The sequence below is a fragment of the Leopardus geoffroyi genome, chromosome B3 (genome assembly GCF_018350155.1).
Source record: "Leopardus geoffroyi isolate Oge1 chromosome B3, O.geoffroyi_Oge1_pat1.0, whole genome shotgun sequence".
Classification (NCBI taxonomy): domain Eukaryota; kingdom Metazoa; phylum Chordata; class Mammalia; order Carnivora; family Felidae; genus Leopardus; species Leopardus geoffroyi.
The window spans coordinates 32162466-32178761 of record NC_059337.1 but is presented as its reverse complement, the minus strand read 5'-3'; the positions used below and the strand labels follow the sequence as shown (position 1 = coordinate 32178761).

Here is a 16296-nt window from a genome sequence, read left to right as displayed (position 1 = left end):
AAATAAATAAATAAACTTAAAAAAGTTTAAGGAGATTCTCCATTCTCTCCACTTCCCCCAGATACACTCTAATCCAGAGAGACAGTTCTCCTCCCTTTCTGTAAAGATGTTAAGAGAAAGAAACCCAGAGAGGGAGGGGAAAAGGAAGTCAGTCCGTTATAGCAATTGATTTGGGAGCCCACATCAAAGTGCTCGGTACCAAGAAGGGCCCCACGTCGAGCTCCGGTCCCAGCACGATGGGGCCACATGGGGCTTTCCCCCACCTGCCCCAGCCCAGGATTGGCCAGCTAATTCCTGGGGTTCCCCTGTGAGGAAAGCCTATCCCTGGCTTCCTGATCTTAAAGTCCAGCTTCTGACTTGTCCAGCGTGGCTGTGCTCGAGGAAGCGCCCCCTCCAGCTGGGTGTTGTTTCCTTTTCCTCACCACACAGACCACTGCAGGCACCTGCTCACGGTCATCTCCTGGGCACACACAGACTTGGAGGCAGCAAGGGGTCAGGATTGCAGGCAGGAGTGGCAGAGTCTGGGCCTCCCCTTTCGGAGGGACACTTCCCAGGTCACTCATCACTTATTTTCAGTGAACTGCCCAGCGGATGCTTCCATTTCACACAGTATAGAGAAAAGCAGTGTGGGGGGATGTAAGAGAGACAGTGACCAGGAAAGAGAACCACCAGTTCAAAGACACTACACTCAAACCCTGGTCCAGACCCTCATTAGGTATATGACCTTGGGAAATCAGTCACTTCACCTCTGTGCCTCCTACCCTTCTCTGTAGATTGGCAATAATCACAGGATGGTCCCTATTTCGTTATTTTAACTATTATTGTTTTTATTGTGGTAAAATTCATCTAGGAAAATTCCGTTTTAACTATTTTCGAGTATACAGTTCAGTGACATTGCACCCTCCAAATCTTGTACAGCCACCCCACCCATCTAGTTCCCAAATATTCCCATTACCCCGAAAGGAAACCTTGTCCCCATGACGCGGCCACTCCATATCTGCCCCGCCCCCACCCCCACTCCAGCTTCCAGTCTGCTTTCTGTCTCTATGCGCTCAGCTCTTGTGGATATTTCATATAAATGGAGCCCCACAACATGTATTCTTTTGTGGCCGGCTTCTTTTCACGTAGTGTAATGTGTTCAAAGTTCATCCATGTTGACGTACGGAACTTCATGCCTTTAAAAAAAATTTTTTTTAACGTTTATTTATTTTTGAGAGAGTGAGAAAGCATGAGCCGGGGAGGGGCAGATAAAGGGGGAGACACAGAATCCAAAGCAGGCTCCAGGCTCCGAGCTGTCAGCACAGAGCCCGACGCGGGGCTCAAACTCACAACTGCGAGATCATGACCTGAGCTGAACAAAGTCTGACACTTAGCCGACAGAGCCACCCAGGTGCCCCAACTTCATGCCTTTTTATGGCTGGATAAAATTCCACTGTATGACTGTCCGACATTTGGGCTGTTGAGACATTTGGCTGATGTCTCAGAGGCTGGTAGACCTTTGGGTTGTGTCCACCTTTTGGCTGTCGTGAATAGGGCTGGTGTGAACATTTGTGTGCAGGTTTCTGTTTGAACATCTGTTTTCAGTCCTTTGCGTACATGCCTAGGAGAAGACTTGTTGGATCATATGGGAATTCTGTGTTTAACTTTTTGAAGAACCAGCCCAAGTCCGTTTTGGGGTGGGTTTATATATAGTTAGCACTATGCCTGGCTCAGAGTGGCAATAAAAACTGTATTTAGCATCATTATCATCAGTGGCACTTACTAAGTGCTGGGTGCTCTTCTAGGCACTTTACTTGTGGTAACACATTTCATCCACGGTATCCTGTGAGACAGATGTTAATATTATTCCCATTTCACAGAGGGGGACTGAGGGCTGAGGGGTTTTAAGGGATTTGGCCAAGGTGTGTAATTGTTCTGACCCAGGGGGAGTTAAGGCCCAGGGGCAGAGTGAAGGTCACAGGGAGGTTCCCTGGAAGGGTTTCAGCTCAGTGGAAGGGTGTCCTCACTGTTACAACTCTGCAGCTGTAGAGGAATTGCTGCCACCAGGAGCGAGTGCTTTGTTAACCCGGAGCTAGCTGTCGAGCAAACCTTTAGGCGCTGTTGGTCCCGTGTAATCTCAGCAGTCACCTTCTGGCTCTGTTAGGATGCACAGGAATTGAAGTGCCCCTGGATGCCAGCACCTCAGGGTCAGAAGGAGGGTGTGAGGAGGACTCCTGGTCCCCGGAGGGGCTCTGGACAGCCTGCACCTGTGGCTGGCTGAGGCCCTGGGGATTGGGCTGACCCCAGGCCTGGGGTCTCAGCCCTGGGGTCTCAGCCCTGGGCCTGCCACCCGCTCATTTCTGTCTCTCTTATTTCCAGACTTCGCAGCCAGAGGAGATGCAGAGGGCCCGGGCACAGGCCCCAGGGCCAGCTGAGACCCCAGTCATGGCTTTGGTACAGTCGGTGCCCGGGGTACACCCGGTGCCGATACATGCCTACTCCATCAAAGATGCCTCCTGCAGAGAGGTAAGGTTCTCCCCGCCCCCTGCCTCTGCACCTGGAGGCCCAGATCCCACCAGGCAGTCAGGTTCCCACCTGAGAAGCCAGGCCTTAGTCAGCACCTACGCTGTTCTCTCCCTTGCTTCTGGCTGCCCTGCCAGGAAGCTCCCCTGTAAGCGTGAGCCACTCCAGGGCAGGCAGAGGCCAGCAGAGTCAGTGGTCAGCAGATGGCCAGTGTGCGTGGCAGCCCCGGGGTCTTCCTATGTGGAGAGAGACACGATCTGCATGGCAGAGAGCAGAGGCGACAGCAGGAGCAAAGGGGGCGGGCCACAGGTCCGTGCCACCCAGGTTCGCATCTCTGCCCACCACCCCAGCGCCCCTGAAGGCTGCTAACCCGGCCTTGTGACTCCCCACCGCATAGGAGGTCTGCAGCCCAGTCACTCCCCAGAAGAGGAAGTCCTGCCAGACCGAGTGCCCCAGGAAGGCTATCAAGATGGAGTCTGAGGAGGAGAAGGAGACACGGCTGGCCCGGAGCTCCCCCGAGCAACCCAGGCCCAGCACCTCCAAGGCAGTCTCGCCACCCCACCTGGATGGGCCCTGCAGCCCTGAAAGCCCCATCATCGGAAACGAGGTCTTCCTGTCCAACAGCAACCACGCGACCGACGAGCCTGGGGAGGCAGGTAAGGAAGTGGGTGGGCAGCGGAGGCTGAGGCCTACCTGCTGTCCTCCAGGGGCTGGGTGGGGGGGGACCCTTCCCCCAAATCCTCACCCCACCCAGGGAGCCCAAAGCCAACAGCATCCCCTGTGTGTCCTGCTCTCAGCTGCCACCAAATGGGGCAGGGAAAGCCCATGGTTTTCCTGGAGATAAGATTGGATACAGTGTACCATGTGATTTGCTGGGATTCCAGTGTGGGGACCATAAGAGGCTAAAACCCACAGTCTGTAGCCCCTTCCCCGAATGCACCCATACAGCGCCCAGCACTGTGCCTCTGCACAAGGTGGGTCTCCCCAGGCAGTGTCTGTTGGTGAGTGCCTGGCATGCTCCCAGAGAGACCTTGGGTCAAGTCCACACCCATCACTTCCCAAATTTGTCTGCAAAGGCCACCTGGCTAAAGTACGTCATTTGTCCTAGATACCTTTTATGGACACCACCAAACTGGGAGTTCTTGGGCCTCAGTTGAGGCCAACTGATAGAATTCTGGAATGGTCAAGACAGTTCTTCCTAGATCTGCTTCACCCAGAGGCCCCCTTTGTTTTCATTCTAGGTCTCAGACTGAGCCCTGATCCTGCTTGCACACTGAGCCCTGACCGACATTCCTTGCTCACAATGCTATTGGTAATCAAAAGGTTTTGATTAACCAAATATAAAGTAGCTTTTAATTCAAACATCTCAGCTCATGAGACAGAATTGGAAAAAACCAATGTGCTTCTTTAGGATTGCAAAACAAACCAGGTGCTTTTTTGCCAAGCTGCCTGTATAGGGAACAGATTCTGAATTCAGGACCAATAACTGAATTAAGTATTCACATACAGGGCACAGTGGGCAGTGACGGAAAGTCCCTTTGAATAAACAGGTCCATACTAGCACATTTGGTGAATGTTCACATCCCCCTCTATAGGGCACACATCGCCCACCCCATCCACTGGCCCACAGGGATCCTCACAGAACACCTGGGCCCCACTGAGTGGGCATCTTGGCAGGGCCTAATTCTGTCTCCTCTGCCCTGTTTCAGAGGAACGCGTCGTGGTGATCAGCAGCTCGGAAGACTCAGATGCCGAAAACTCGGTGAGTGGTCCAGAAGTTCAGCCCTGGACTCCTGCCTCCCCCCATTCCGGGTCCCAGGAGACCCAGCCGCAGCAGGTGACTCTTAGACTTGCCCTGCGCCTGGGGAGTTTTCCAGCGAGGCAGTGAGTTCTGTGCTGTCCTGAGGACAGTCTCCAAATGCCAGCTGCGGGTCTGAAACAGCCCAGCCCTCCCTCTATACCAGGGCAGGAGCCGTCAGTAACCATATGTACTCTTCTGAAATGCTGAGAGAGTGCTTCCTTCCAGAGCCCTGTCTCTCTTCTGAACTAGCCAATGCCTTTGTCTGGAGCTTCCTTATGTTTTCTCTGACCTCTAAGTCCTCAATGAGGAGGGGGGGCAAGAACCCATTCCCCAGTTAATTGCAGCCAGTGAGGGTCAGTGCAGGGGTGTGAGGGCACGGGCAGCACCGTACAGGGCCCAAACAGGCAAGCGTTCACTCAATAAGAAAGAACTTTAAAGGCATCCCACAATGGAACGAGTACCTTTGTGGATTGCACCCTTCTGTCCCTGGAGGTTGGTTAATGGAGGTGGGGAAAGGGGGGTTGAACAGAGGGAAAGGTTGGACTGGGTGCCTCTGAGGTCCCTTCCGGCCCTCAGTCTGAGGTTCTGTATTGGAAAGTGCATGGAGCGCATGGAGACTGCTGCACAACACTCCTCGCCAGCCCACCCCCTGCCAAGAGCACCAGGAGCATACCACCCCTGCCGGCCCCCCCGCCTGCCCCATGGCGCATGCCGCCCCCCGGCTTGGTCTCCCCAACATCCCGCCGAACAACCTGCAGTCCCTGAAGCCGATCCTCACAGCCAGCCCGCCAGTCACCGGGAGGACACTGCCGTCCGCAGCCGCCGCGGGACTAGCTTCCTGTCGCGTAGAGCACAGAGTACCCCCCGTCTTCACCGCGCCTTCCACTTGCCCCTCAAAGTGTATTATAACCCCATGTGGACGTGTCCTACCCCCGCAGTCCAGGCCACCACCCCTGCTGCCACAGGGCCTCCCAGCCATCCTGCCGATCCCCAGGAGAGACCCTGCCACCTCCAGAGGGCCATCAGTCAACGCGGCCGGGCACGGGGAGCAGTGCGCTCCCTCAGCCGCTCCTTCCGGGGTTCCCCCCACATAGCCCAGTGGCTCAACAGCTTCTTTGCCGTTCCTCTCTCTGTGGCTTCCCAGCTTGACACCTCTCTCAGGAAGGGTGGGGGGAGGCAGAGCACCCCAGACTCTTAGGGCAGGATCTCCCCCTGGGAATTCTGACACCGCCCCCGTGGAACCCCGTCCAGGACCTCCGGAGGTACCTCCAATTGCATTCCCAGCCCCCTGCCCTCGAGTTCTTCCCCCTACCCCCCACCAGCCTGGCCCCCCTCAGACAGGCCTCTGAGAACCCCTAGCACCTCCCTCTTCTGTAGCTGGTGGCCACCGTCCTCCTGGAACCGCGTGGCCACTCGCTCACTTGGCTCCTGCTCCCCGGCCCTCCTGCACCCCACCACCCAGCCTGGCCCATTCGCTGAAGGCCCTGCACACAGTAGGCATTCTGTGCATCGTGGTCAAGGAGCGGACCAAGGAAGGAGTGGCTGCACAGACCCGTCAGGGAGACGTAAGCCCTCGTCACCTGAAAGGGCATGATTGAGATACAGGCTGCCCGCTCCTCACATCCCCAGGCCTCTTTGCCCCAAAATAGGAAGCTTTTATCTCCCTTTGCCCCTCCAACTGCCCCATCCCACCACCCCGAGGCTTTCCGCTGGGCCTCTGCCAGGACCTAAGCCCATGAGGGCAGGGAATGTGTCGATCCCAGGACCTGGCAGATATGGCTGCTCAATAAATATTTGTTGAAAGATTGCCCTGGCAACCCCTTCTTCCATGACCATCACATTCCCTGCTGGACTTAGCTCTTCTCTGCAGGCGGTTTTGTGTCCTCCCTGCACTGAAACTTGGTTCTCTGGTGGAGTTACCATGTCCGCTCTTTCCAACGCCCTGTGAGCATCAGAGTGGGGAGGCGGGTCAAGGCCTTCTGTGCCTCCTGGACTGTGTCGGTCCCACCATCTAGTCAGGTTCTCTGCGCCTTTCTTGAGGTGAACCCCACTTTCCCCAGATCATTTCACACCTCCTCTTGCCTCCCCCCACACAGGGGAGGCTCCAGCACCCGCCTCCCAGGTGGCCTCTCTTTAGCCAGGTCCAGCCTTCTTTCTGGGGGACTTCAACATCCAGCGCCCTGGCCTGTCTGGGGTCTTTGCCCCACCCCACTGCAGCCGCCAGCCCCACGGCCACCCCCTGGACCTCACCATACTGAAAGCTGGCCCGCAGGGACTCTGGCCACAGCTTCCTGCCCCTTGAGCTCACCGGTACTTCGAGGACCCCTGCCCTCCCTGTCCCAGCTCCTGTAGTAGCTCCAGCCACCCCTCCTCACCCTCCTCTCAGGTCTCTGTTCCTTTCCACCTTGTTCTTCCGGCTGCAGCCCATCTTTATGGTCTCAGCCTTGCCCATGGCCTCGTTAGCGCCCACAGGCTGCTGGTGCCCAGCGCTCACTCCTGCTGCCAGACCAGGATAGCCAGTGGCCCTCTGACGTCTGCACTCGGGTGTCCCGTAGATCACTCGTCTCTCTTCCTCTCCTCTCCGTTAAGTCACACCGTCTGCCCGGCTACACAAACCAAGGCCCCCAGAGCCGCCCTGGATGCCCCTCTTTCGATTATTCTTCACCGCCAGTCAATTTTTCAGTCTTCCCTTTAAGCCATGTTCTAAATTCCTCTGAAATCTGGGCACTTCTTTCCATCCCCTAAACTTCATCAAACAAAACTGACCCTGGGTGGAGGTAGCAGTCTGGGAAGGAAAGCTCGAGAAAGGATCGGAATGCCAGTAGTCTCACCAGACTTCACGACAGTTGGGTGCAGAAACTGAAACCAGCACTGCTGGGGGCGGGGGCGGGGTGTCAGTCTGATCCTCAGCAGTCAGCAGAGTCGCCAGGTTATGTCTGAATTATTCCAGGAAGGAGGGAGTGTGTTTCAGGTGGTGAAGAGTTAAAACAATTAGAAGCACAGCTGCTCACCTGTGGAGACCAGGTCCGATGTGGGGAGGGCCAGAGGACCACTGCTTTTGTGTTGGTATTCTTCAGTTCTTCAGACACACTTTCTTTTTTTTAAGTTTACTTATTTGGAGAGAGAAAGAGAGCACAAGCAGGTGAGGGGCAGAGAAGGGCAGACAGAACCCCAAGCAGGTTCCAGGCCATCAGTGCAGAGCCCGACGCGGGGCTGGAACTCACAAACCGTGAGATCACGGCCTGAGCCGAGATCAAGAGTCAGGTGCTTAACCAACCGAGCCACCCAAGTGCCTCCAGACACACATTTTTTAAATTAACCACCATGTGTCCCAAGCTTTAAAAAACATCTATGCAAAAACAAAACAAATTAGGTCCCCTCCGTGCGTTTCTCACCCACCTTCTGTGCTCCCTTCCAGACCCCTGGCACTCCCAGAGTACCCGCAGCGGCTTGGGTGGGGAGCAGGGCGACATCCACGAGGTGCTCCGGGCTCCCACATACCCATGTCCTCTCCTGTCCGTGGCCTTCATCCCACCTCCCGTGTGTGGGAGTTGGCCTACGAAAAGAGCACATTTTCCAAGTGTCCCAGACTGCAGCTAGACACGCCCGGAGGCTCTGGTGCAGACATGGCAAGGTGGGCAAGGCTCCGGGAGAGACGGCTGGTGCGGGGAGAGTGGTCTGTAAGAGCCCCTGCCGCTGCCGGAAGCGGCGGGGGCGCCACTGTTGGGTGGCAGGGCAAGACCCAGGCCTGATGGTGGAGGCCTGGGGTGAGGACTATCCTAGGAAATGAGGGTGGGTCAGCAGTGCCTCTGCCCTGGGCCCTGGGTTAGGGTCCAAGGCAGGAAAAGATAGATGCTCTCAGCTACTCTTGTGACAGAGGACTCGCCCCACTATCCGGCAGTAGCAAGACCAAGAGGAAGCAGGAGGGGACAGTCCCTGACTGCAGTGGCAGTGGTGACCAGCAGTAGGAGGAGGGGCCCGAGGGAAACAACCAATCCAGGGGAGGGGCTGGGATGCTGGTGAGTGTGTGTAACAGAAGATGGGAGCCCTGTCCCCCGAGGGCCTGGCGCAGGGGGCAGCAGGGGCCATAGGCTAGCTAACAGGATGGTCCGGCTCACGGACATGCATGAGGTACCGCGGGGCTTCCAGACGTTGCAAGAGCTGGGATTTTGTGTCTGCAAAAAAGGGCAATCTGTGTGTGTTGCCAAACTGACCCCAGCTGTTGTTTAAGAGTGGGTGCTTAGGAAGTCCCTCGGGAACTTGGGGACTCTTGATAAGAATTGATGTCGGGCACTGCAGAGACAACTTCAGGCGACTGGATGCCAAATATCAGAGTTCAGCTCCTGAGTGGCCGATGCCCAAACATGGAGTTAATCAGTAGGACGGTAGTTGTCTACCCTGGCTGCGCACTGGAATCTTGCGGGGGGGGGGGGGGGGGGGTTACCAACGACAGATTCCTGGGTGTCACTCCCCCTGCCCCAGAGATTGTAATCGAACTGGTCTGGGGTGCAACCTGGGCATCTGGATTTTTTGAGGCTGCTAATGCCCAGCCAAAAAAGAGAGAACCACCGGATGGGGGGGACTCAGTTGTATATCTGTCATCTGTGTGTATCAGCCTTGAATGGGGGTGCCCTGTACATACTGGGATATGATCCGGCGGGGGCGAGGGGGTGCTGGATCTTCCCAGAGAGACCTAGACTTGGGGAAGGTGATTAAAATGTCAAGCCAGCCGTATGGGTGTGCTTGGTACGGCCATGCAGCCTGCCGCGTGGAGTGCGGAGGTGGAATGCCCTTGCCCTGCTAAGTTGATCTGTGTTGAATCCAAGTGAACTAAAGCTCACAAGCCAGATTGCACGTGTATCCTAGTTACATGTGGGTCCTGAGAAACTGCCAGGTCCCCTGTGGCTCGGTCTGAGCACACTTTTGCAGTCAAAGAAGTCCATTAACCAAGTATAATAAAGAAATGAATCCTGGGGCTCAGTCGGTTGGTTAAGCGGACGACTTTGGCTCAGGTCACAATCTCACAGTTTGTGAGTTCAAGCCCCTCCTCGGGCTCTGTGTTGACAGCTCAGAGCCTGAAGCCTGCTTCAGATTCCGTGTCTCCCTCTCTGCCCCACCCCCGCTCATGCTCTCTCTCTCTCTCTCTCTCTCTCTCTCAAAAATAAACATTTAAAAAAAAGAGAGAAATGAATCCTATTATTTACTTGCATCTTTTAAAGAATATTAAAGTGAGTTCGACTCCTCCAGCTCTTAGCAGCACATCTTCAATTCCTCTTCCTCTTTTCTTCAGCTCCCATTGTGTCCACTCCCTACTTCCTTGGAGCTTTCCCCACTTTTCACTTTCCAGGCCGAGCACACGGGCTCCAGTCTTCCCCACTCCATTGCCTTCTGCCACCATTCCTTTTCCCTTCCCAGGACATCTCAAGCCTTTTCCAGTAAAAGGCCCTTGCCTGGCTTGGGCCCGGGTCTCTGTGCCTCTCCGTCTACACTCTCCGCCCACACGCTCGCCCAGCGGGCAGCGCTATGGGCATTGGAACATAGGGCTTCGGGTAGTGAGCAGGGGGCAGAAAGCCTTCCTGCCCCAGAGCCTCTCATGCTGATTGCCCTTTTGCTAAACCTGGGTCTTGAGAAAAGTCCTTTTTACGCATGCGGGCACTTCCTGGCCACGTTGCTGGGACGTAAGGCAGGGAGAGGGAGTGGGGTGTACAGCTGGCTGGAGTTGAGTGGAAGGCGTGCTGGCAAGATCATCTCCGTGCAGTAGCCCCAAGGGTGAGGAAGGATCAGAAAGGGAGAGGAGTCAGAGCTGGAAGTTCCAGCCTTCTCTCCATTGACAAGCTCAGCAGAAAGGGGGTGTCCTTTTATTAAGGGAGCCACCAAGTTCTTCAGCAAGTTCAGGACAAAAGACATTCTGCCACTATAAGAGAAAATGACCCCAGGGCAATGGGAGGGCGTAAAAATGAGATTCTGATGGCCATCATAAATGACCCTGGTTGGGGCTCCTGGGTGGCCCAGTTGGTTGAACGACTGACTCTTGATTTTGGCTCAGGTCGTGATCTCACAGTTGCAGGATCAAGCCCCACAATAGGCCTCCACGTTGAACTGAGTGTCGAGCCTTCTTGGGATTCTCTCTCTCCCTCTCTCTGCCCCTTCCCCGCTCACACACTCTGTCTCTCTCAAAAGAAGTAAATAAACTTTAAAAAAATAAACAACCTGGTATGGAAATGGAGCTAGCCCAAAGATGCAGCTGTGTTGCTGTCCCGGGAGCTCAAGTCTTGAAAGAAGATATCCAAAGAGGTGACCAAGGCTCTAAGGCCTGAGAAGACATTCCAGAAGGAAGGAGGCAGGCGGAAGAACTCAGGGCCACTGCACGGGCTCTTGCAGTCATGCTGGGAGCCAAAAGAGGAAGGAAGATGAGACAGCTCCGGGTGCCGTGTCGGTGGGGACAGAGAGGCCTCAGCCAAAGGGACAGCTCTTCGGTCCAGGGGAGGACACAGCAAGGAGAGCCCAGCTCTTTCCACCACCCCAGGTGCCAGGGCATTGTCTGGAAGGTTGAAGATAAAAACCAGCTGGGTTTTCCCTCAAGGAAAGAAGGTGGAGTATCTGGTCTAGCAACTTCGAGGAAGATTCCTGGAGAAGGTTCCTCACAGGGAGGAAAGGGAGCTGCCACAGTGAGACAGAAGATGCAGAGCAACCCTTGCAAAATAAACCTTTGATGCATGGCCAATCGAGGATCCAGATATGCGAGGCGTTTGACGAAGACTTTTATTGGGACCTTATGTATAGAATCCCCGAGCTCCAGGCTTCTCTAAGCAAGACCAGCTGTAGACGGATTCATGGTGAATGTCTTTCTCTATCAGTGACCGGGAGGAAGTTGGTGAGCCTGGGGTAGGGCTATGAGAAGCCAATGAAGTGAAAATCGGCCACTCCTGGGGAAAACCAGCACATTTTACCTGTGGCTAGTAAGGACTTTGCTCTTGGCTGAAGTTTTGTTAAAATGTTTCACCTGGTGAATAAAAGGGCCAAGGCCCATGCTTATTACCTGCCGAGCCAAGGACATTAGCCAGAGGCCAGCGTTCATCCTTGGAGGCTTCAGATAACCCCGGGTGAGGCAGTCTGTAAGTAGGAAAGACCCAAGGGCTGCTCTGGACTCTGTCCCAGCAGTACCCCCAGCTGGCCGTGTGACGTTGGCCATGTCCTTTCCCCCTGGTCGCTGGCTCACGTCCACAGGTGGCATTCACAGGAAGTTCTGAGCAGGCCTCCCGAGACATCGGCTGGCTTTGGCAGCTTTGCAGATGATGAGCCTCTACCACCTCTGTAGCCGCAGCCCCTTGGGGCTCACGGAGACAGAGCCCTTCCCCCACCCTGAGGCCTTTCAAATTTTTTGCCTTGGTGCTGGTAAGAACAGGGCCTTGGGTGCCCAGGCTAGAGGAGCCCCGGGCCTGAGGCTTCCCTAAGCAGCCGGCTCCTGGATGCTAAATGACAGAGGGCCTCCAGGCTTCGTGTGTCCACCCAGATGTGGCATTCCTGAGGCGAGCGGTCCCCCTAAGACACCGGAGCCTTGGCTGGGTATGGGGACAAGAAGAGCCAAGCTCCTGGCCCCTTCCAGAGAAACCTCAGGTTTGAGATGAGGCTCCTTCCTCCCGTCCCAAGAAGTGTTTCTTCTGAGTCTGTTCAGAGAGAAGGGAGCAGCAGACCCCTCCGGCCCTGCCCACCAGAGCACTGGCCCCTTCCCTGAGCTTCCAGACCCGGCGCTATGCGCCCATGTGCACACTCACACATGCTCACATTCCCACACACCTGTCAACACAGGTTCATAAATTCACACCCGATGTGCACACACACATTTCGCATTTGCATTCATTCCCATGCTCGTGCTTTCACACACACTCATCTGCGTGATCTCAGCCTTTCACCCCTACTCACAAACGTGTGGTTCCCACACGGCCCTCACACATGCACATGCACATGCACACTGACATCCATTCATACGCACACATCCTCGTGCACACGCACTCGCTTAGACGGATATACACCTTCCCCTTCCCCTCTGTCCTGCATGTGCGTGCGGATGCCCCCCCCCCCCACCATACCAGCTTGCTCCTGTTCCCACGTTCACATCACACACGCACACCGGCCCGTGGGCACATGCTCACCTTGCCAACACGCCCCCCTCTCGCCCTCCGGGCCCCTGACCTGTTGGTTTCTCTGTGTTGCAGTCCTCCCGGGAGCTGGACGACAGCAGCAGCGAGTCCAGTGACCTCCAACTGGAGGGTCCCAGCTCTTTGAGGGTCCTGGATGAGAGCCTCGCCGACCCCCAAGCAGAAGACAGGCCCCTGGTTTTCTTTGACCTCAAGATTGACAGTGAAAGTGGGTTCTCCAGTGGCCCCCCCCCACCCCTTTCTAGCTTAGTCTCTGAGCCCCCGAAGTAGGTGCAGGCAGAGCTATGTTCTGGGCCCGGGAGAGCCCAGAGCTCTGGCCAATGACTGCAGCCAGAGAGCAGGCAGTCCCTGAGTCCCAGCCTCCCCTGGGACTCCAGGTGTACACTTGGTTGTCTGAATAAGGACTTCCAGGGCCTGAAAGCATGAGGCAGGTGCATCCGTGAGCTCACCCCTGACCAGCGCTTCTCTAGAGACCTTTGGCAACACACTTGTAAACAGAACACGATGTGGGAAGTCACTGCTAGGAGGCCAGCGATCCAAGCAAGGCCTTAAGCTGTGGCTGCAGAATTCTGAGTACAGAGCTCATTCCACAGGGAGGCCGACAAAGCCCAGGTCACGGAGAAAGATGACCCCTTCTCCCAGAAGCCCCTCAACTCTCCACGGTGCTGACCCTGGCCTCGCAATGCCCTTCCCCGAACCAGAAGGCTCCGGCCTGCCCTGTGGCACAGACCCAGCATGGGGCCAGCCCAGCCGGACAGAAGTAGTGGGTTTCCCTAGGACAAGGGAGTCCTTCGCAGGCCTCACAGGGCAGCTGTGAGCCATGTTCTGAGTGGAGTAGTTTGGGCAGGTGTGCTGTCTGCCTGGGCTGGGAATGTCGGCTCAGTGACGATGGGATTGGAGGCTGGGGCAGGGGGGAGAGGATGCGGTGGAAACAACAAAGGGTCCCGAGTGTAGGCGGGTAAGGCTAACAAGAAGCCGGACAGGAGGGACCTGGATCTAAACTGTTTGGCAAACTCTGGGGCTGGGGACAGGGGGGCAGGGGGGAGCTGGACTCCCACCAGGTGAGTAGGGGGTGTTTGGAAAGCAGCCCGCCCTCCCCTTCTGACCCCTGTCCCCTTTGGAGCCAGCATAGAGCTGCATTTGGAGGCTGACGCTTGGGTCCTGCCAGCAGGCCCTGAGGTGGGGTCCTAGAGCTTCCACTGCTCCCGCCCTGGGCCCCCCACCCCGCCCCTGGGGCCTCACCTTGCCCTTCTCTCCTGCCCAGCCCAGAAGATTAGCCAGCTGGCAGCCGTGAACCGGGAGAGTGAGTTCCGCGTGCTCATCCAGCCCGAGGCCTTCTTCAGCATCTACTCCAAGGCCGTCTCCCTGGAGGTAGGGCTGCAGCACTTCCTTGGCTTCCTGGGCTCCATGCGCCGCCCCATCTTGGCCTGCTACAAGCTGTGGGGGCCCGGTCTCCCCAACTTCTTCCGGGCCCTGGAGGACATGAACAGGCTGTGGGAGTTTCAGGAGGTCATCTCGGGCTTCCTGGCCGCTCTGCCCCTCATCCGGGAGCGCGTGCCCAGGGCCAGCAGCTTCAAACTCAAGAGTCTGGCCAAGACCTACCTGGCGAGAAACATGAGCGAACGCAGCGCCCTGGCCGCCGTGCTGGCCATGCGAGACCTGTGCCGCCTCCTCGAGGTCTCCCCGGGCCCCCAGCTGGCCCAGCACGTCTACTCCTTCAGCAGCCTGCAGTGCTTTGCGTCCCTGCAGCCCCTGGTGCAGGCGGCCGCCCTGCTCCGGGCCGAGGCCCGCCTCTTGGCCCTCCACAACGTGAGCTTCACCGAGCTGCTGACCGCACACCGCCGTGACCCAGAGCGGGGCTTGAAGAAGTACAGCCGCTACCTGAGCCTGCAGACCGCCTCGTCACCCCCCATGCAGCGCGCTGTCAACCTGCAGGCTCTGAGCAGCTACTTCAAAGGCCTGTCGGAGGAGGCCGCCGTGGCACAGGCAGAAGACATCGCTGGTCACAGCTTGGCAGAAAAGGCGCCCCAGCAGAGCTGAGAGGAGGCGATGACCGGCTTGGAATCTCAGGGGGGCCGAGAGGGATGAGGCCTGCCTGAGCAGGCCCCACCCATGACCGCATTTCCAGGCCCTGGGCCCCAGTACGCAGTTGTCATTTGGTCCAGAATCAGTTCTCTCGGACCAAATTCCCCTTCTCGAAAAGCCCCACAGAGAAGGTTCTAAGTCCAAGTCCTAATCCCCCAGGGGCCACCAAATCCCCATTCCGGCTTTGGGAGCACCAGTGGGTTGGTTCACCAGACACCTGGCCCCTCTCCTCCAGGAGCCAAAACCAGGGAGGTTTTGAGTGAAGAAGGCCCCCAGCCACCCAACTCGCCACCTCCACGAGTGTCCCTGCAGTTCCTCCCTGACCCCGGCCACTGCCCTGGGGGACCTGCCAACAGCCCCCGTGGACACTGCCTGCCGGCGACACCCCACAGGCACCCAAAGTGCCTCTCAACCAAACCGCCATCATGAGTTGGGTTTTCCCACCACCTGCCTGTCTGAAGGCCGGCTCCCTGGTCACTTCTCCTTTGGAGATAAAAATGCATTTTCATCCCCACGGGGCCTTCTGTCTGCAGAGACAGAATCTGCTGCCCCATGTCTGTCCCACCTTCCAGAGTCTGACCCTTCCAAGCTTGCTTCTTGCCTTCTGGCCACCCAGACGCCTCTCCTTTAGTCGGGCTTTTCTCTTTGGTCCTCGGGCCATCAGCCCCTCTCAGTGTGGCTTTTGCTCTCTCTGTACCGCCCCCCTCAGCCCCGTTAGGAATGTCCTCTAGCCCAGGGCTGCCCGCCACACACACCAGGAGCCCTCAGCGTTGGCATCCCCTGAGAGTCGCTACGCCAGACCTCTGGGATCAGCATCTCTTAGGCGGGCCCAGCAAGCTGTTTTAGCACGTTCTCCAACTGGTTCTGATGCCCGCTAAGAACCAGTGCTCTGATAGACTGCTTCCCGAAAGAGCAGCAGAGAAAGTCCTGGCCCCGACTGGGCACGTTGACTGTGACCTAGGAAATGACCCCTGGTGTCTCCACTGTAAAATGGGCCAATTGGCCCAGATGGGCTCAGAACTCCCATTCCACTTCCTCCATTCTGGGACTTTAGGCATGGACGGCAGCCACCGAGCCAGTGGACAAGATGGTTTTCAACCTAAACCCTAGCTCTCAGCCCTAACCTAAGCTAAGGTCCTCAATCTGTGGTCACACCAGACGGCAGCAGCAGAACACAGCAAGGTCAGGGCCTTCCCTCTGACTAGCAGGACCCCTGTCCCTCCCCATCTCCTCTCCCTTCCCCCTCCCTTGGCTCCTGCCGCTGGGCCACAGCCCAGGGCCTCCTGCCCCTATTGCCTGAGCTTTCACAGGAGTGAAGTCTGTGTGCCCACACCTCAGCCCCCGTCCGCTGGGTGCCCTGGAGATAGATCCACGAAGGGATTACATGGGAACCAGCTACCACAGTGGGGGTGTCAACTCTAACCGTGAGCTTTGACGTGTTTAAAATAGCATTCGAGTGTAAAGCGAGTGCCGGCTCAAAAGCTGTGGGAACAGGCTGATGGGTGAGGGGAAGAGGAGGCTGGGCCCCAGCCTGGCTGTGCTGACCATCCTGGCAAATGCGAGGCAGCCCTTGGGCCACCACCCGTATTTTCTTCCCTCAGCCTCCCCCCGAACGAGGCAGTGCCCGCTGGTTTACAGCCCTCCTGTGCTTGCCATCTGCAGATGTAGTTGACCACAGGTTTTAAAACAAAGGGCTCTTCTGCCCTCTCTCCATTTATGCAGCCTTTAATAAAGATGTGAATGCTCAAA

The 16296-nt window shown here is 56.7% G+C and overlaps 1 protein-coding gene across 9 annotated transcripts in view; it reads left to right on the top strand.

The window, feature by feature from the left end:
• The window catches only part of PML (PML nuclear body scaffold), a 39509-nt gene extending 23213 nt beyond the window's left edge, over window positions 1–16296 (top strand). Inside the window, exons 5-9 of one of the 9 annotated variants that reach the window (XM_045449115.1) lie at window positions 2368–2505; window positions 2900–3158; window positions 4212–4264; window positions 12520–12670; window positions 13727–16296. In XM_045449115.1, coding sequence (XP_045305071.1) covers window positions 2368–2505; window positions 2900–3158; window positions 4212–4264; window positions 12520–12670; window positions 13727–14502 — 1377 coding nt within the window. In that variant the 3' untranslated portion in view covers window positions 14503–16296. Of the gene's footprint in view, window positions 1–2367; window positions 2506–2899; window positions 3159–3743; window positions 3815–4211; window positions 4265–4879; window positions 6111–12519; window positions 12671–13726 lie in introns of those variants that run through there. The other 8 variants (XM_045449118.1, XM_045449122.1, XM_045449120.1 and 5 more) reach the window with 8 other exon arrangements.